At 35.5% G+C, this 20968-nt stretch overlaps 1 protein-coding gene across 1 annotated transcript in view; it reads right to left on the reverse strand.

The window, feature by feature from the left end:
- Window positions 1-20968, reverse strand: part of LOC125699886 (connector enhancer of kinase suppressor of ras 2-like) — a 172203-nt gene that overhangs the window by 14109 nt on the left and 137126 nt on the right. The window contains exons 15-19 of the mRNA XM_048959890.1: window positions 19096-19144; window positions 16413-16461; window positions 14393-14568; window positions 13510-13583; window positions 7782-7853 (exon numbers count right to left, since the gene is read on the reverse strand). Coding sequence (XP_048815847.1) covers window positions 7782-7853; window positions 13510-13583; window positions 14393-14568; window positions 16413-16461; window positions 19096-19144 — 420 coding nt within the window. The remainder of the gene's footprint in view (window positions 1-7781; window positions 7854-13509; window positions 13584-14392; window positions 14569-16412; window positions 16462-19095; window positions 19145-20968) is intronic.

A 20968-nucleotide genomic window follows, 5' to 3' on the forward strand; every position in this document is an offset into this window, starting at 1 on the left:
GGATAAGTGACTGCATGTGCTTAATCAAAGGTCACACAGTGCAAGACTGTATGCTATACCTGTCAAGCAGAACAGTGAAGAAATAAGGGGTAGTTTGTCTAGTTCGGTTTATATTGCTGCTTCCCTCATAGCACTTTGAATTGCGTGAGATCAAAACAAGACAAAAGATGTTCTGGCAGGTACGGGTATAGCAGCCTTACATGCACATCCCCATAGACCTCGGCCCCAGAGGGAAATGTTTGATTCCTCTTCCTCCAAAAAATAATCTTTTTTTTTTTCTTTTACAATTTACTTCTGAAAAATAGGCAGAGAACAACTTAAACAGTGCTTTTCACTAGGTTTGATTCTAGACTGGGCAGCAAACTGTAGGGTTTGCATTCCAGACAGAAAATAGCTGTGGTGCATATGGAGCTGTGCTCAATATCCCAAGGATACTCTACACCAACATTTTATTTTCAATATTGTATATAAGCCCTATGAGAAACAACTTTTATCAAATTGCATGCATTGTAACAACTTACAGGGAAACAAGTGTTTTAATTATTTTTTCTTATTGCCTTTACCTTAGAAAACCAAATGGAGGGAATGGGAAGCCCCAGGGAAAGTCATGTCAATACATGAGTAAGTTTCGTACTGTGTCTCAACAGTTCAGATTTTAAATAAATCAGAGTTTGTTTTAATTAATTCTGTTGATTACGAACAGGCACTGCTGTCATTGCTTCGGGATAAAATAGAGCTGCATGGCAGGAAGTTAAGTTAAATTTACTGAGATAATTCTGGTTAGTACCAGGGGATGGCAGCCCAGGGACTGCTCTGCAAGTCTGATGCTACCCCAAGGCCTGGAAAGGGATGTTTACAAAGACACCGAGGGCAGTCACGAACCAAGTAGCTGTGACAATAATCAAAACTTGATACTGAAGAGTGAGTCATGCTTGAAATGCCCTGAGTTGTCAGGAGTCAGCAGCACATTCTCTTACTGATCATTTAATAAATACACTGGAGAAATGTTAAAATGGACTAAACAACTAGAAAAACATTTTCATACAGCTTCACTGTCCTAGAAGACTGTATTAAAAAACAATAACACGCCACCACTCTTACAAATGCAGCAAGTTTTTGTTTGCTGTTACAATTCCTCTGCTGACTACAGCAATGAGCAGAGCCAAGGTCAGTGCAAGTCCCTGGGACTGAAGGCAACCAGAACTCTCAGATCAATTCTCCATTTTAAGAGTGCCTGGCTAAAGATGGAAACAATTTATGAAAGGGTGCAAGTTTTTATCAATGGTTTAAGAAAAAAGAAATCATTTCTTTGAAAACTAAGTGCTAACCAACTGAATTGCTTGAAGTTGTTAAAGGACGTCAGGTAAAAAAAATAATGACATGGGCAAAGGCCGAAATCTGAGAAAACCACAGACAAAAAAAAAAATTGAAAAAATGTGGGAGAAATACTAGGATATGGAACACATTTGAGTTCGGGAGTAAATAGGAAAGTATTAAAAAAGGCAGTACTGTTAATTTATAGCAAACTGCTACCATCAGAAAGGACTGCTTCCTCATAAGCGGAGAAGAAATGTTTAATGCCTGTATTTAGCTAACGGAGTATTTATTTGAGTCAGACTTCATCCACTTGGCTACTTCTTTCCAGCAATCCAGATCAAGGAAAATGCCTTGGAACATTTTTCTTTCTTGCTTTTTTTTTTTTTTAACATTTAATTCAGGTGAAAAAGGAAAAAAATGGATATACCCTGAAAAGGTGTAAACTCAAAAATAAGCCCTTCCCCTTAACTATTCATTTTTCTTAAGTGTTTCCTTAAAAAATGAAACCAATGAAATACCAAGATGTTAAAGCACATCAGAAATAAATAAAGAGTTATATATTTAAAACTCATTTCTTATCTTGTATCTTTTCATCAATTAATACTTGCACTTCCAAGTCATCACAGGTTTGTGTTTTAAAAGTTTCAGAGCAGGAATATATCTTTCTTCACTTTTGGAATTGCATGTACACTACGGATTATTTGGCTAAAAGGAAAAACAGAACTGAAGTTAAATTCAATTCAATCAAGTCAGCTTCTAGTTTATTAAAATACAGATCCTCTTGGACCATCTATTTCATACCTACAATTTATTTAGTGCAATTTATATTTATTTTCAGGTTATAAACTTTGTATTATATCCTCTCAGACCAGTGAGATAATTGGATTCCACAGTTCACTGTAAAATTATTTGCAATACAGAATTATATTTTTAAATCAATTTTGTATTTGGCACGCAGGCTTCTTTCCGACCAGTCTTTCTTAATGGACATCTGAAAAATCAATGTTTCCCTTTTAGATTCTTATTTTCACTGTTCACTAAGGCTGTACAAGTAATGCCCTCATTTAACAGAATAAAAGTGAATGTAATAGGTATGGCTAAAATTATTCCTTTTTTTTTCACTACATAAAAGAAGCCCAAACACATAACTGATGTCTCACGTTGACATACAGCACTGAACACTTTTCTCAATGAGCTCATCTCTCCAAATATATCAACTCTCAACAGCCTGTATTTCTACTATTTTATTTGTCATGGTTGCTGGAATTTGTTAAGTAAAATCATTCAAGGGATAAACAGTAAGCACTCTCTGATTTGATAATTTGACATGACTCTGTTGATCTTGATTCATGCACCGTCTTCTTAGATTTGTCAGGCTGGAAAAATATGAAAAAAGCCCCAGACACTTTAAGAATTGACAAGTGAACCATAGCAATTTATGCCCTCTTTGTGTGTGCATCTACTTCATGCTCTTAATGAGGATTTTCAATTTTTTTTTATATCGTCACTCTGTCAATTGAATGCACATCTAGGCCTTCGTGGTCAGAAGTCTGTTTTGTTTTGGTTCTTCTATTTATTTATTTATTTATTTATTTTGTCTTTAATTCCTGCTGGATGATGGACAATAAAATTCACTGCTTCTGTGCCAAATAAATAACCCTTGTGGCAATAAATAAAATAGCATCTTACTGTATAAATATAACTGTGTAACACAGAAAATATATACACAATACCTTTATGATAGGCTACAATTTCAAATAAAAGCCTCAGGAAATCTACCAGAACCATCAGAGAAACTCACTCAACTGGAACACCTCTTGCCAAATTTCAAATAATTTCCAAACACATTTGTAGCAGCTCTAACACTGCCTAGGCAAAGCAAAAGAAGTGGCTGTTGCTGAGATGAACTTGGATTGCCATGCTGATACCTATGGGAATCAGTTAAGTAGATAAAGGAATCGGTTAAGAAGAAACTGAAATACTGTTTTCATTGGTGAAATGCAGCTACTGGATTTCACCCCAATGTAGTCTCATCCCATAGATTTACCAGACTACTGCAGGTAATTCACCAGACTTTCTTGGTATCCATCTACAGGCAAGTACTGGTTGCTGCCTCCATCTACCACTGCCTTTACTGTGCCACTGCTCCAGCACGTGCATCCACCTTGTATGACCTGAAAAGGTGTGGATGAGGTTTTTGGGGTTTAGAGGCAGAATATTGTTAAGGAATGGGATGATTTACTTCTGAAATCTTATTTCCACATACTCTTAGATAAATCAGATCAAACAGGCCAAGTAATACTATTAAAGGCCTGATTTATATAGTTATATCGACCACTTCTTTCTGTTTTTAAAAATTCCAGTTTTTGCAGTGTTAGCTTAGTATTTCCAGTATGACATTATAATATGTGACTATAATGCATGTTCCTTTATCACCAGGAGGTACTGCACTGTTCTCAAAAACACTGCTCTATTAAATGCAGATGAACTGTTTGGCTCCCAGAACAGCTGTATCAATTCACAATGGTATTATTTCTAGCAGAATTTGATTAAGTTAATTTTGTAATTTCAGACAATGCAAATCCTAGCTCCTGTGCATTAGGGATAAATTCACACCTGAATGCTAATTTGGATTGTTTATTGGGTAACTGCAGTTTTGTTTTGCAAACTCCTATAAACTCTAGTGTACTGCTAGAAACCAGTGGTTCTCAATCTGTGTCAAGGGAGAGATGGTAGTTCACAAGTCTATGTAAAGTAGTCCATAAATCATAAAGGAAGACTTTGGTGGCTTACCGAAAAAAAAAAACAAAAAAAAAAAAAACAAAACAAAAAAAGAGACTTTGAAGACATACAGCATACAGCTCTGTACTGGCACTTTCTAGTTTCTAGTGCAGCATTTTCCTCAGACTGAGTGCTGTATCTGTACTGCTGCAATGTTCACTCCCACATATGTAATGGTTTCACCCAGCCTCTGGGGCCTGCAACTTCTGATCAGAAATATTTTTTTCCTTGTGCTGCAACTTACGAGTTATGTGAGCACAATAATTTAGATGTTTGAAGTGGTCTTAGGAATGACTGCATTTTTCCTGAATTTGAAACAAGTTTGCAGGAAGACACAAAGAAAGGAAAAATCTGCTGTCCTGTTAATTTACAAAAATTGGTAGGCACCAATTCAGGGATTTCAATCTGTGAAGTTCTTTCATATTCCCACAATTTCACTGGGCAAGAGACTGGATCGTAGGAGCTCTTTAATAACCTATAGATCATTTTCTTAAAGAACTTGTAAATAAGGACAGACAGATCTGACATGGATAGCCTTCCATTCGCTTGTTCATAAGGGTAGTGTCCAACAGGGGCGTATGTCAGAATTCTTCAGTTGCCAAGATCTTTTCTTAGGTGTTAGATTGTTCACAAAGAAAGATTAAAAGTAAATTAAAACATGAATACATGCACAAATACTGGTCTACCATCCGAGCTGGCAGAGAACTGACAATGACACTAACATGCCTCAAATTTATGGAAGACAGCTGAATGAACTTTAATAACAAAGATGGTTTAGAGAAAGCTTGGAGTAACTCACTTATACATCTTATGCAAAAGTACAGAAGATATGCACCCTGAAATTCGCTTATATTCAAGAGTAATTTAATTCAGAATATATCAACTTTCAAGCAGTTTCATCTTCAGAGAAATAATGTTTTACAGACTTTCAGATCTTGGAAAATATTGGAAGTGGTTCCTCCAAAATCAATTTATCATCATTTTAGGTTTAAGCAGATAGTGCAGTTTTGAGTGACAGCCAAAGATTTATGGGAATTATTAATATCATGAAGTTAACCCAGTTATTCAAATCAAGCATGATCAAATGATTCAGCCTATAACAGGAGGGTGTTTTTTTCTTTCTTTAACATTTAGAGTACAGGAGAGTGAAAATGAACTGCACGCCTCAATCACAAGAAAATTTTAAATAAAATAGACATTGTAAAACAACTGAAAATTAAATTCAATGCTGATTTCCTTAGGAGTATTAAATCTATAAATAGGTTATACATGGTCTGGGAACAGATGAAGCACTTCTGTGAAATAAGGCTTTAACGAGCTTGGAATACCTCGTGACCGTGGCAAACAAAATTTGAGTTCATCAATTTCATTATTAATTCATTTCTAAGAACACAGCTATGCTCATGTAGACCTGACAAAACAGCATGAGCATTAATTTTGCAAAGCAAAGTCTGTCTGCAACATGCTACACAGCAGGCAAAAATTCTGCTGCAAAAGAACAACATTATCTGGTACGCACAGATCAATTACTACCCATCAGTGGATAGCACCTTCAAAAGCCATGCAGTATTAAAGGCAGATTCCAGTATTCTGCAGATAAAAAAAAAATCCAATCTAGAAAACAGTGAATCTTGAATAAGAAATTGATATAAATAGCTGTTAAAAAAAAAGCTGACAGTAAATGAAGCTGAAAAAAAGGCTATATATTGTCCATATCATGAACGAGGAAATGCTACTTTCCTCTTCTACATATTAAGACTCTTTTACTTTTCAGTGTAAACATGGAAAATCCAGTTAAATTTTGTGGTGACAGCAGAATTATGAGATTCCACATAAACTATTTGCCATATTACCTTAAACCACACAGTTAGCAGTTTGGTGGAAAGATAACAGCTTTTTAGGTGCATTTTTTTTCTATGAACCTTGCTTACTCCATCCAATTTCAGACATGATGTCTGGGACAAGGAATTCCAGGAAGGATATAAAGGCTGCAGGGGATGCCCAGAGATTTTACAGAGGAAGCATTGCAATCCATCATTTGGGTTGCTGAGTGAATTACAATTACCCCACTGGAATAACACTTCTGGTGGAAAAATACTGCCAAAAAAAATTTCAAGGGGAAACTTCACCCTTCTTTGTCTTCTCTCATGGAAAACAGATTCTAAATGTTAAAAAAAAAAAAAAAAAAAAAGGCTCTAGTTAATTCCAAACCATTGTGGCAGTATGATATGAAAACAGACCCTGGCACATTACCAACTGTTATGCTCCACAGAGGCTGTAAACTGTCATAAAGACAGCTGTGTTGTCTCCTAGTATAGGAAAATCAATGGATATTTTATTGAATGTACATCAAGACTTCCTGGTTTTCCTTGAGTCAGAAAATGTTATGCCATAATAGGGAGAGCTGAGCAATGGCACTTAAACAAATCATATCTATCAAAGTAGCTAAAATTAAGGAAGAAACCATGCATATTTAAAAGTAGCAGATCCTCACTTCAGTTTTGTACAAAACAGATCTCAGCCAGATTACATAACCAAATAATGAAACACTGCTAACAATGAAAAGAAATATTTTGCAGCAAATTTACATCCAAGCAGTATATCTGGCTACAGTAAGATACTCGAGAACTGAACCTCCTCCTCATCATCATTAGTGAATGATGAACAGGCCTGAACTGTTTCAATACATCTGATCTTATGTGTCAATACAGTTTAAAAATAATCTCTTGATGTTATTGTTTTATATCCATCTGTATCCTGAAGGCAGTTCAGCCTAAGTCTTCAAACAGAGAAAACTAACGAAATTCCAAAGTTTCAGCAGTCTGTGCCATGAAAGATTTAAGACTTTGAAGTATGGCAGAGTTTTCCCATGTGTCCTTGCTTTTTACTCCGGCTGTGAATAAACAAATTCCTGAAGCAGCAGGAGGAGGTAGAACATTTGACTCTGTCTTTGATCCTCACAGGCACTTCCCCACCTTTATCTAGCCTCTGCCTTCATCACTGAGTCACAGGATAAAGCACAAGGTAATTTAGGTTGGAAGACATCTCAGGAGGTCATCTGTTCTCACAGCCTACCTGCTGCAGAGCCAACTTTAATTTTGGATCAGGTTGTCCAGGGCCTTGAATGCCCTCCCTGCACAACCAAGGGCATTTGACAACACACAGCAACACTACCAATACAACTTCGTTAGCTTTGTTGAGAGAGTGATGCAATGGATCAAATTAAATTTCCCTTTTCTTTTTTCTTTCTTTCTTTTCGTTTTTCCATAACGCAAGTTACTCTCAGTAGAGGCCTTGGTACAGGTATGCATTGTATTTACATACAAGAAACTGTTAAAGCATAATATCTATAAGGATATTTTCAGGGTTTAACAAGAAAAAAAAAGCAAAGTATCATAAACAACTCAAAAATTTTAATAAACACAGATGATACCCATAAAACTAACTTTTTCCAACACCTTTACAGAATTGTGCTATGTGGCATGACAAAAAATTGCAGCCAACAAAATAAGCCACACAGTGTAAAGCTGTACATACTAAAAGCAGTGGAGGACCAGAATGGGCAATATTGAGAACACTACTGATCAGCATTACATCATGCTCCAGCAGCACATTCCTATGTGATTAATCTCACATATTATTTTCAATTATTGGTGTGTCAAGAAAAATAATATGTTACTTACCTATTCATTTCTTCAAGACAGTCTGTTGCAAAGTAGAAACTCTTTATTTTGGGGTGACACGCTTTGAATGCACTAGAAAACAAACACAAAGAAGAAAAAATATCTTTTCTTTCAAGGATATTGTCTACAGACAACATAAGACTGGTATGCACCATAATTATTCAGCATGTTACAAGCTTAATAGGCCTTTTGAATGCTCAGTCTGAGTCTTTTGCTGGATCCAACTTACAGATTCATTCTGATCTGCTTACATTTACATTTCAGAATTTACATCTACAAGTTTCAGAAACACCTGAATTACTTAGAACTGTAAAGCCATTCAATAACTGCTGATGTTATAAATTAAAAACTTACTAGATGAATCTGAAAATCTTACTGAGTAAATTTAAGTACTTATTAGTTGTGTTTCAAAGGTCAACTAGTCTAAAGGACTATGAGTTTGATCCCACCATATTTTCTTACATATGGCTGTGGTTTTTGTTCTACTCAAAGAAATACTTAGGACAGACAATTTTTGTATTAATTAAATAATATAATAATTTAAAGGATTACTGCTATCAAGGAAGCCACAGACTCACACCATTAAATACTATTGTTTTTATTAGTTGGCAAATGCATAGAATAACAACTATCATACGTAGAATTTAGGTTAAAATACTGACATTTATATGGTAATCATTAGATGTAGGAATTAGATTACAAGTCATTACACATGTCATTATAAAAAACCTGATTATGCACGTTTCCCACTATTAATAGCTTAAATGCAAATGAGTGTTTTATTAATGACTATGATTAATTCCAATTTTCAGAGATTGAAAGCTGAAGAAACTTGATTTGAGCACACCTATTTTCTTGTATGTACTGGTAATACAGATGCATCCAGTAACAGGCTTTCCTAACAAAGGTTTTGCAAAAGAATGAGGTGGCAGAGTTGTATTTCTCTGTAGTTTCCTTTTTAATGAGTTTACATGTGTATTAGAAGGATAAGTTTACCTTTGCACAGAGGATCATTATAAAACATCCTGAATCCACAAAAAGATGTAAGAAATATTCAAGCATTGTTTTCACATATGAATTGACAATTTCAGTGAAGATCCTAATCTCTACTTCTGCTGATTTAAAGCATGTCACAAGTCACTAGACCCTTATAAAAATGTGACATTCTAATGAAATGAAAAGATCAAAATTTGTATTAATTAAAGGTCAATACTAATTAATATCAGCTGACAAAAAATAAGCAAGCAGAAAGGCAGCATATTTACTGGCATTTACTGTAAATACCAACACCAGAAATTTGAAATAACAGGCAGCTCATACGTTGCAAATGAAAAGAGAGAATGCATGGGAAATCCATAAATAGGTAGGAAACTTTTCTGATGCCCACTAGATGGCATACAATTGTTAATTATATATACTGAATTTTAAGATCTTAATGCAAGTGATTTTGATCTAAGCATATGTTATTTATGGGTATGTACTTTTCCCTGATGTCAGTACTCTTTGCAGTTATTTGGAAACACTGCAACATCTTGACCTTCTAGTCTTACATTTGCTCAACCATTTGCCCAACCTTGAGATTTAAGCACTGACTTGGAGAGGATTATATGGTGGGTCTGGAGATTCTAATCCTCTTGATTAATCCTGTTAGAATATCACATGATGGAGTTTCTGCTTGTAAACAGGATTATTTTTCTAGACAGGAAATTTACATACATGAAAGCATTAGAATGCCAATATTGAGTCTCAAACTCGACCTGTTAATAGTCAGAGGATTTCAGATAAACAAACCTTAAATTTGTCTCCACTATGCTCACGTAATGTGATACAGTCTGCAACTATAAAATTGAATACTATATTTTCACAGGAGCCCTTCCTCAGTTAAGGTACAGCGTGGACTTGTTTTGCAAAAGTTCTCATGTTCTGCTTTACTACATAAATGTTCACTAATATCTTTTTTATATATATATTCCTAAATTCACTTAAAAGGTGAGCAAAATAAGCCATAATTCTGTATTATTATATATTACATACTCTGAAGTAAACGGGTTTTTATTTTTATGAACTGGGGATCCCAGGTCTGTGGAAACTTGTAAATGTTCTGCAGTTCTCTTTCTGGGCTGCAAAGGACAACAATACATCCATCTCCCAGGAGTGTCACAAAGACTCTTACTTGAGAAGCTTTAAGACACACTATCGTTAAAAACTGGAAATAAGTTTGACAGAATTTATTGATTGAGAAATAATTCTATACATGTGGACAAAACGAATAATGTAGAAGAATGATATCTGTGTTTTTACCTTTGGTTTCTTTTGGAGCACCGCACAGTGAGTGCCGTTTGGTTTGCTATCTACCAACACTGCCAGGCCTGTTTCAGAAGAGCCATTCCCCAGCCAGTAAGCTCCCTGCAGGGCCCTGCTCATTCACAAGTGCAGAACTTTTCAATGTCCTTGATGGATTTTGTAAGGCCCTTGTCAACCCATTTACCTGGACTGTGTAGATCCACCCAAATGACAGCCCTGCTTTTGAGTGCATCAACTCTTCTCCCCTCTTTGCTGTCATCTAATGTGGGGCCAGAGGTGTATTCCAATTTCTGGGAATGCTGCTCTGAGAACAACATCCTACTCCTTTAGATCAAGTTCCCTGCTATTTCAGGCACTGTAGCACATAATAGATTTTGCAAAATTATCAGAAAACAAAAATAAAAATTACTGAATCTGTATCAACTTCTAAGATAATCTGATGCCTACATATATTTTATAGAGAATTCTGGCTGCACTGTTTCAACTTGAATTGACAACCTAAATGGTCACTTCTTAAATTTTTGGAAGTTCAGACAATAAATTAGCCATTATATTCTTATTTCCATTAATCTTGTGGAACAGCATCACCACAGGACATTATAAATATCTTTGAAAATATTGTGATATTCATGTTATGACACATAAAAACTTAACTAACCAAAATTTCTAATACAATATGATCATTCTACATCATGAAGATGCAGTCTTTGCCCAAAAGCAATGGAAAGTTTAACAGCGTGAAAACAAGAAAGCACCTCTAGCAGGGGCAAGGTCATTCCACATCCAAATATAGCCTGGGGAGCTAAACCAGTCTGAGATAATGCCATGATTCATATAATAATCAGAGTACCTTCATTAAATGCATTAGTGAGGCAAATCATCAAACCATACCAGATAATGCATTCAATGACCATATATTTTAATCAAAGCTTTCTTAACACTATTGCATTCAGTGTACACTACGGACACCAGTAACAGTCACACTGTAACACTTTTCCCATCTGATTTCGTTGGATAGAACGTTGATAGAACGTTGGATAAGACAATCTAAAATCTAAAAATAAAGAACATTATTCTAGAAAGACTTCAAATTCTTTTGTTCAAACGGGTAACTCTTCTTCTTTGAACATCTCACAATCTTGGCTCTGAAAATAAGACAGATTTGAGGAGAAATCGAAGCTGGGTGCCATGAAGATTTTTTGAGAGAACTGAAAGAAACCTAATACGAATTTTGCTGGGCTTCTTTTACGCACTGGGAAACTAAGTGCTTTTTCAGAAAGTTTTAATTTATGTAAAAGTGCAAGAGCCTACCTAAAAAATAGGAAAGAATTATGTTTCTTTCCCATCCTTTTTAACTGAGCTTTACTAATTTTTGAACTGTTAAAATGAGCTCAATGATACAGAAGTAAGGACACAATCAGACTTATATTTCCATATTACAAGCTTGCAGTGGAACAGGTTATATTACAACACCTACTAAGAAATATTATTACATGACAAATATATTCTTAAGTGGAAAGAAGCAAGAACAGATCCTACAAAATATTTCCCTAGCTCTCTTAAAAGGAGACAACAAAATCCTAGCTGAAGTTTTCCACTGTAGTCCAACAGAGACAAGAATGAGCTTTTCTAGATTATGTCTATTTAGAATGGGTCACCATCACCTCATTTGCAAAAGGAATGCAGAAGAATTAGGTTGCAGAACTTTGTCCCCAGGCTCACCAGAACCATTAGCGTCTCAGCAGAAGCAGGCAATATCAATCATGCTCAGTCCTGTCCTCAGTAAGGCAACACCAAAGAGAATCGATAAGTGCTTTATCAGTGCACTCATAGAGGCCATGAATTAGAGCTGTAACACAAGCAGGGCCTGCCATTCACATATACCTGATATACTGAAATGCAAGTGAATATAAGACCATACGTGCTTTCTTTTCAGTCTTTGGAAAAGCTGGTAAAAGAGTAGCAAGTGTAACATGCGGTTTTTATGGTAGGGCAAATATGTAAATGATAGCTCAGGAAGAAATCAAAGGAAAATTCTGCTCAGTGAACAATGGGAATACTATTAACATCTTCATTATATTTTTACCCCTGGACCTACGTCTTTTTGAAAGTATTCAAAGCCTGGAGGTACTCAGCTTTCAGTAGTATTCAAAGTTTTAGTTAATCAGACTTTTTCTGTGCATATACCCTACAGAAATTGCGCTGTAAGAAATGCGAAGATTAAAGCTCTGGAAGCTATTTCTAGCTGCGTACAATGATCCTCTGTTAAATCTATGTTAATTCACTGAAATTTGCTAAGTGTTTTAACAAAAGGATATTTTTTTCCTGTATATTTGTTCAATATTATTATTAATATCTACTTGTTCCACAGAGGAATTTATAGTGTTCAGTTCATGTATAATTTCTTCAGTGATAGTCTCAGTTGAAAGAAGTATCATAACTATAAATTGCACTGTCATCTTCTCAGACAGTAATAACACCTTCAGACAAGAACAAGCAATTGAAGAGATTCTATTTGCTAATCAGCAGCCTCTACTGTAATCCACATCTTCTGTACTTTCTTGTGCACATGTTCGTAGTTGTAGGATGTATTCCTACAGACCAAAACCAAATTTAGTCATCAGAAAAGCATGACAAAAATTCAAGATGCTTAGTGATAACTAGAATAGCTTTAGTAAGAGTATCTTCAAGCTATTCTCTATAGCTCCTGAGGGTAGCAAGTTTTAAAAATCTATATGCTGCCTGCAAATATTCAGGAGATACTGGAGAGCTGCTAGTCTCAAAGCATTAGAATTATTCAACTTACTGTTTGACAGCTATGAATTCTAATCCCAACACTGCCTGAAAACAGTGCCTGTTATTAATCATGTGGCAATGTTTAACACATGCTGTTTACTGGGAACAAAATGCAATAGCAGAAACATGCACATAAGAAGCAGAAAGACTGAAACACAGTGTTCATTTTGTATTTGGAACCTAAATATTTTAGCAGTTGAGAATAACTCAATATTGGATATATAAATATATATTTATATATTCACCAGCTCTTGCTATGCTATTTCTTAAGATATTTCCTATGGTAATTCTTGCACATTTGACTCTTATCCTGAAGACTATCCTGAACCTAAGAATGTTTTACCTGTTGGCTAATGCATTCACTTTTTTTTCCCCTGAATTTATTTAACTAAAGTTGGAGTTTGGCTATCTGCAAATTTGATGAAAGCATTATCCATTTTTTTTTTGCAAGATGGCTCATAGAATTTACATTAAGTTGCATCTTTTAAAATGAACAGAAACACTAAAGTTTAGGTGGGCTTAATGTGTTGCTTACAGATTTCAAGGATTTTGGAGTTTTTACTACTATATATAATATACTTCCAAGAGCAATCCTTGAATTTAAAAGCATAATTGACACATTACTTACTGTTTTTTTCTGCATTCAATTGCTCTGTCTATCCTGAACTCAGGCAAGCTAATGAATCCTTCTGCTTTTTCATCCTATCAAAAGGGAAGAAGTGGTACTGAGGAAGAACACACAGCTGAAGAGAAACAAGCAGTAGCCATTTATGTCTTATACAAACAACAACCACCCAACCAACTGAAATGCTCAACACATTTTCCCTAAGATGTTTTTATTGAACATTTAGTTTTCTTGATTTTTATGAAATTTTTATGAAGTAAATTGACTGCTTCTTAAAGGAGCTGCAGTCATCCTAAATTCCCTTTGTTGACGACTACACAAAACCTGTTAGCGCCAAATAAAGTACCTACTGTAGCACTCAGGATATTAACAAATACCATCAAAAAAAATCTCAGTTTTTTCTTCTTATGGTCTGAACACTGAAAATGTTTTGCGTTAAAGCCACGTTTGTACAAATGATCTGTCCTTCTGGTTCCTACAGTGAGCTCACTGGTGTTTAAATGGAAAAGTAATAACTAGAAAGTACTTCTTGACACTTTTTACTTCTCCTGAAGTAATTTGCCTGAAAAAGCAAGGAGATGCAGTAACATCAATCAGACTGCTGAAAAACACAGGCTGAATGTAAGCATTGTATTAGTCCAAACAAATACTAACTTGGAAGAATATTAACTACTGATATATTCATAACTTTAAGAGAACAATGAACCTCTGCTTTTTATTAAGCTTGGCCTTCCACTTTAAAGAATTCAAAAATTCAAAAATAAGTTCAAGTGAACCAGACATGGCAACTAAAGTGGCTATTCTCTAATATTTACAGACTTTACTCAAAAGAATGATAGAAGTTAAGATTTTATTTAGGCTTTCACCAAACACAGAGTATACTTACATTCTGGTTTGTGTACCAGTACAAGGAAGAATCCTTCAAAATAAACCAGTACTTTTTCCATTTCTGTGTGAAGTAACCTTTGGCATCCTTTTTCTTCCACAGCCAGCCTTCACAATCTCCATGCCCCAAATCTTTGCAGGAAATTCGTCTTCTGCTTCCACTCGTCAGAGAGCTCCCTGAGAACACAACAGTAGTATGAGACATCTCTCTGAATGCTATTCTTTTCAATATGACCACGTTACTAATTTTAAATGATGAATCAATTTAAATGCTCTACAATTTTGGTTTCTGCATGAATACAAAAACACAAAAAACCTTTTTATGTAACGGCTTATTTAATCTTTAGAGGATCTGTTTCTCTTAGGACTGATTAGGATGGTCATCATCATTTCTAAACAAAAAACATACTTCATTTAGTCCTGAACCTGAAACTCATTTAAATAAACATAATCTGTATGTGGTTGTAAACACTACTTTCTCCGTATCTTCTGTTACTACTATTTGCAATAGGAGGCCTGTCAAATTTTGGAAGATTTTTAGCTCATTTTTCATAGTCAGTATAGTCTATAAGAAAGAGAAATCCATATTCATATAAAAATGCACATCTATATTTCCCCTGTACTGAATTTAATGGCACAATACTATTTTAACCCCCTTGGATCGAGTTTGAATTAACAGTGTCATGAAAGGTATCGGGTTTTGTTTGTTGGTTATTTTGCTGTTGTCTTTCTTCTTCTTGTTGTTCTATTTCAACATATTCTAATTAAAAGGCTTAAAATTTTAGTGTCTTTTGCAATTTTTCTTGCATTAGCAAGAACAGTTTTCATAGTTATGGTACCATTTTTCCTTAAAAAGATCTTGTAGGAAATTTCATTTAAATCTCAGACATTTTTTTTCTGTGAAAAATCAAGTCTGCATTGCTACAATAATTATATTTAAGCTACAAATGTGAAACAATTAAGAAGTACAGATGACATCAAAAGATGATCCTTTGTTCTTCAACATTCCCCAGTCAAGCTCTTAATATTTAGCTCTTATTAGAATATTGTACTGTGCTATGCCTAGTTTGAAGCATTAAAATTGTCTGGTAGAAATTAAGGAAAATTTTTTTAGGACACTAAAACATGACAATAAAGATTTCACTGCATATAAATTGAAATGAATTTATTACGCCGTAACTAATTTTCTTCAATTTATTGCTTTAACAGTCTCAAACGGGCTATGAATAGAAAAAAAAATCAGAGCAAAATATACAAAGACTACTTTTCTGCTAAGTCAGAGAAATTTTACCACTGAGTCTAGCAACATTATATCTATGCTACCTTACAGAATCACAGAATCACAGAATGGCCAGGGTTGGAAGGGACCTCAAGGATCATGAATCTCCAACCCACTGCCACATGCAGGGCCACCAACCTCCACATTTATTGCTAAACCAGGCTGCCCAGGGCCCCATCCAATCTGGCCTTGAACACCTCCAAGGACAGGGCATCCACAACCTCTCTGGGCAGCCTGTTCCAGTACCTCACCATTCTCTGGGTAAAGAATTTCCCCCTGATGTCTGACCTAAATCTCCCTCCTTTAGGTATTGAAATGCTGCAATGAGGTCACCCACAGCTTTCTTTTCTCCAGGCTGAACAAGCCCAGCTCCCTCAGCCTGTCCTCATAGGGGAGGTGCTCCAGTCCCCTGATCATCACTGTGGCCCTCCTCTGGACCTTCTCCAACAGCTCCCTGTCTTTTCTGTACTGTGGGCTCCACACTTGGATGCAGTTCTCCAGATGGGGCCCCACAAGAGCAGAGTAGAGGGGGACAATCACCTCCCTGTCCCTGCTGGCCACCCCTCTTTTGATGGACCCCAGGATAGCATTTGCTTAAAACATTTGTTTATTTACTTTGGTATTTACTATCAAATTTAGAAATATTGAAATTAAGATGAACTTTGGCATTTGATCAACAGTGCTTATTATCAGTTAAGAACTCTCATTTTCTGCTTTCAGAATGTTAATCTGAAGAAGTTACCTTTTGACCATTTTCTGGATTTTACCCTGAGAGAAGCGTAATGGAATGACTGTAAGAAAGAAAAGGAAAAAAAAGGATTATAAAAAACCGGTGCAGGTAATAGCACTAACATGAAAAGCTTTTACTACCACTGCCATGTTATCTTAGGATCAGTTATCATAGGATCTTATTTTTATTTCTTTTTATTACTATTATAAACATCATAAAGAAAACAGTGGTAAGGCTACTAATTAAAATCTCATATTTTCTTTTATTAATTACACTTCTTGCAATCAAATCATTAGGATTCTTTGGTCAAATGGATATGCAGTAACTTGAAAACTGAGGATATAAACTCGTGCATTACTATGCTGAAAAAGCAAATGCTTGTGACAAAGTTTTTATCAGCAACTCTGAAACAACGTCTTAAGAGTAAATATCATAAAATTAAAATAACTGAGGGTCATAGCTAACAGTAATAAACTATTATCAAGAAATTAATATTTAGAATGGAAGACTTCAATTTAAACACTATAAGAAACATGCATCTGAAAACAGGACCCCAACTATCTGCAAGATACAGGCAAAGTTTAGTTTAAAATGAGAATAAAGGGGGAAGGAGTTGTTCTGCACACATTATGACTATTTGTAACCCTCCTGTAACAACAGCCAGCTTACACTACTAACGCCAGACACTTCCTTATTTTTGGGAGAGTTGCCTTGGAGAACACCAGCTTGCATGTCTGACAGGTGACAAGCTCTGTAAGTGTACATCATAGCATCAGTTGCAGATTTATCTATTTTTTCAAGAACTACAGAAGACAGAAAGATTAATGCTTGTTCCTGTACTATAGGAAACATAGTTAAAAACAATCAGGAAATAGAAGAACAGAACTAAGTCCATGAGAAAGTATTAAAGATGCACAGCAAAACTGATTTTTTATTAATGTACTATAAGCCCCACCAGCAGAACCAGTCATTTTGCCCAGCTGGGCTTCTGTGGTGACTGTGACTGAAACAACCTGTTCAGCCTTCTTCTCTCCGCATAGAAATGCATTAGCATAGCACAAATTTCTGTTTCTGCAATAAAAATCACCAAAAATTTTCACAACTTAGGCTAAAAAAATACGTCAGTGAGGTAGAATTCTATAAATCTAATCACATCTGAAAATTCTAATTACAGAACTTCAAGAAAATGAACAGCAGGAGGATACCTGCTTTAGAATACACCCCAGAAAGTGGTATGTATCAGTCAGTATAACAGTTTTAAAAATAAAGTTCAAGTATAACAAAACAAGAACTGAAAATATTTGCTCTTCCAAAAATGTAAGTTACTTAATCTCACTGTGCGTTGTGCGTGCATATATGCAATGTATTAAAAGCAGGAAAACTAGAGAAAGTGAAAGACTTGTGCAAACAAATGTTTAACTAGCACTGCTAACTTGCATTCAATTCAAGCTTCATATTTTGAGAGAGAAAGAAACTAACTTATAATTAACTTTGTGGTAAACAACTTGCAACTTGTGAGTCAAGGTTGCTACAGGAAAAAGGCTGATGACTGGAGAACACACCATGGTTGTACGCATTTAACCTCCTGACTCAAAACCACAATGTGAAGCAGAATGTTACAGAAAACGCATGTCCCTACCCCCATCTCAGTCAACAAGAAGCACACCGTGGAAAAATGGTGACAGAATTGAATCTCTGCTATTTGAAGTTGAATCAGTGAGACCTCAGTGCATTCACAGTGAAGCAGAAAGAATGCTGTTTAGGTGTCACAGAATCACCAAATGAAAAGTTAGGTTTCATTTTAAAAATGCCCCAGAAAACTAGATCTTCAGTCACCTGTCAGGATGAAAGGAACTAAGTCATTGATGCAAGCCTGGTAGCACATACCTCTGCGATTTTGAGGAAAACTTTAACAAGTTCAGAACATAGCAACTGGTGCATTCATAGAACAAAATACACAAATCACGGAGCACGTAGTGCTGTTTTCCTCATGTTATGTCTATTAGATTAGTTGTAGTACTGTGAACCCAAGGAACTGCAATGGGTTTAAGTGCTTTTCAAGGGAGGCAGCACACAAGGTAGGGATTGGCAGGTAGAGGAAAACTGCAGAATACTTGGTTATATGTCTTCTGCTATGGCCACTGATACTGAACATTGCTGTGTGAATCCTTAACATCACTGTGTGAATCCTTCGGAGGCAGAATGACATCTGTTAGCTTACAGCAGACTACAGCTTATCCACTTAGCAAAAGAAGTCTTGTCAGAGTGGAGAAAAGATATTCTATAACTGAAGGTTGCATTGTTTGTCCTTTTAATGAAATACTTGACAAAATAAAAAATGACTAAGAAGTCTAGATATTTGCTGTTAAAGACCTTCAAAATGGGCACTATGAAACACTGAAAATCTAAATAATAAAAATCCTTGTCAGAGTACATGTATTATTCACACATCTTAAGAGTTTTTAAAATTTTCTTTTCCTTTAGAACATCTTTGGCAGATGTCCCTTTCCAAATGAGTTGCTGTTTACTACAGTTCTCCTTCCAAAACTAATACATCCCTTAGTGGATCTAATACGGTTTCTATTAAACTTAACCAAAAGTACTGCATGCACTTCAGTCAACTGTGGTTGCAGTAGATACTACTCTGAATTTAGAAATTATCCTTAGGCTTTTGCTTTCTTTTGTAAATCATTACCTTCCTCATGGATGTACTTCCTTGACGGTCAATGGCAGAACTAGCATATCTGGGAGAGACAGGAAGAAAGATGTCAAATAACAACAGGAAATAATATTCTGAATAATAACAAACTCACAAACGCATTTCTAAATGCATTCCTATAGATATATTTGCATTTTCAAAGTTATCTAAAATGCAGCACCTAAAATATGAGGCACATTATTTTCAATGACTTTTGTTAATGTTATTCAAAAACAAAAAGTTATTCTCAGAATTCTGACTCGAAAAGACAAATCATCTCAGAACGTCCATCTCAATAACTAGGCGAACATACTTGAATTTCATCACCCAAAACACAAAAGCAAACAATACAGCTCCTCCCTCTTTCAATGATTCTTAGAAGATATAAATCAGAGTTTTTTGTTGCAGGGCTAACTCTTATTTGTACATTTTGTACAGCAGCAGAATTTGCCACAGGTATAATGGACTCCTAGTGTTTATACTAACCTAGGAATGAACAAGTATTTTCAAACAAATAGCAACAAAAAGGAATGCAAATAAATAAATTAGAAACTACGTCTGAGGACTCATTCACATTTTAAAATGTAGTAGGATATTTACTTGAACATTTGAATGTGACATTTAGGAAACACTTGAATGAGTTCTATATATTGCAAATTTGGCTCCTTCCCATATCATTACAGAAGAAATTTGATTTATCCTTGGTTTGATAAATAAGCATCTTCCTCCGAGATTTTCTGGGTATTCTATGTAACTTTAGCAATACTTCAGTAGATCTATAAACACTGAGACATTAATAAATACATAACTGTTGTGCTAAATTTGACGTGACTGTCAGATGCTTGCCAGGTATGGAAAGTCTGATCTTTTATGCAGTTCCTTCCCTGCCACCTTCTCTTTGATGCTTCAGAAGCACTCAAAAACAGGAAATTCATAAAGACCACAGCAATTTAGCAGTTAGCTCAAGAAAGATTCTTTAGATCATCAGAAAAGCATAATATTTTTGCAGTACTAATATCCTAACAGTATCTTCTTGGCTGGCAAATGTAGAATGCAACAGTTACATTTGTTGTTGTAGGGAAGTCCAATAACCAATTTTCATGAGCCCAGAAGCAATCTTGATGAAAATAATGAAAACTAATTCTTAGCAAGAAAAAAAATCAAAAACACAAACAAGTGAACTTTCCAAAACTAAGCATGATGTAGGCTCCACTGGCTGCTACAGTTTAGTCATTACAGTTTTTAACATCAGTATCCCTGTTTTAGAGATCTCTGTATGTGGCTTAATGCATAGAAAGGCTATTGCTGTGTGCAGTTTCAATTCTACATCCCTGGAGAAGGTCTGGACAAAAGTGTCACTTTTCAGAGTATGAATAATGATGAGCATCTTGACACTACGGTAGTCCATGTCAGGTTGGAAAGGGAAATGCCCAAGACTGCAGTGAAAAGATGGGATGCATAACATTAACATTAAAATTACAAGTTAATAATTAAGAGCTTGAAGTTCTGAGCTGCCTGTAGATTACAAGGATTGAAAGAAACAACTGAAAAACAGAGAGGTTAAACTTATAACATTTGGTAAAGGAATGGGCAGAAGCCCAAACCGCTGCAAGGCAGATTTTGTCATTAATGCTCCATTTCTGTCTACCTATGAGAATGCCATAAATGCACTTCCATCCTGCTGGGCATTCCCCCCTGCTTTCTGGTCTGTTACTTTAATCATGGCTTTGACCCATCTGGAAAGTGTCAGTTTCAATGCTTCTATTCTTTCTCTCAGCCAGTACACAATATGAACAATGCATCTGCCTTTTTATCTGAAAAGTCCTTAGTCAAGTTTTATTTGCTTCCATGCAAACACTGTAATGCATCT

Source organism: Lagopus muta, chromosome 13 (assembly GCF_023343835.1).
Source record: "Lagopus muta isolate bLagMut1 chromosome 13, bLagMut1 primary, whole genome shotgun sequence".
NCBI classification, from domain to species: Eukaryota; Metazoa; Chordata; class Aves; order Galliformes; family Phasianidae; genus Lagopus; species Lagopus muta.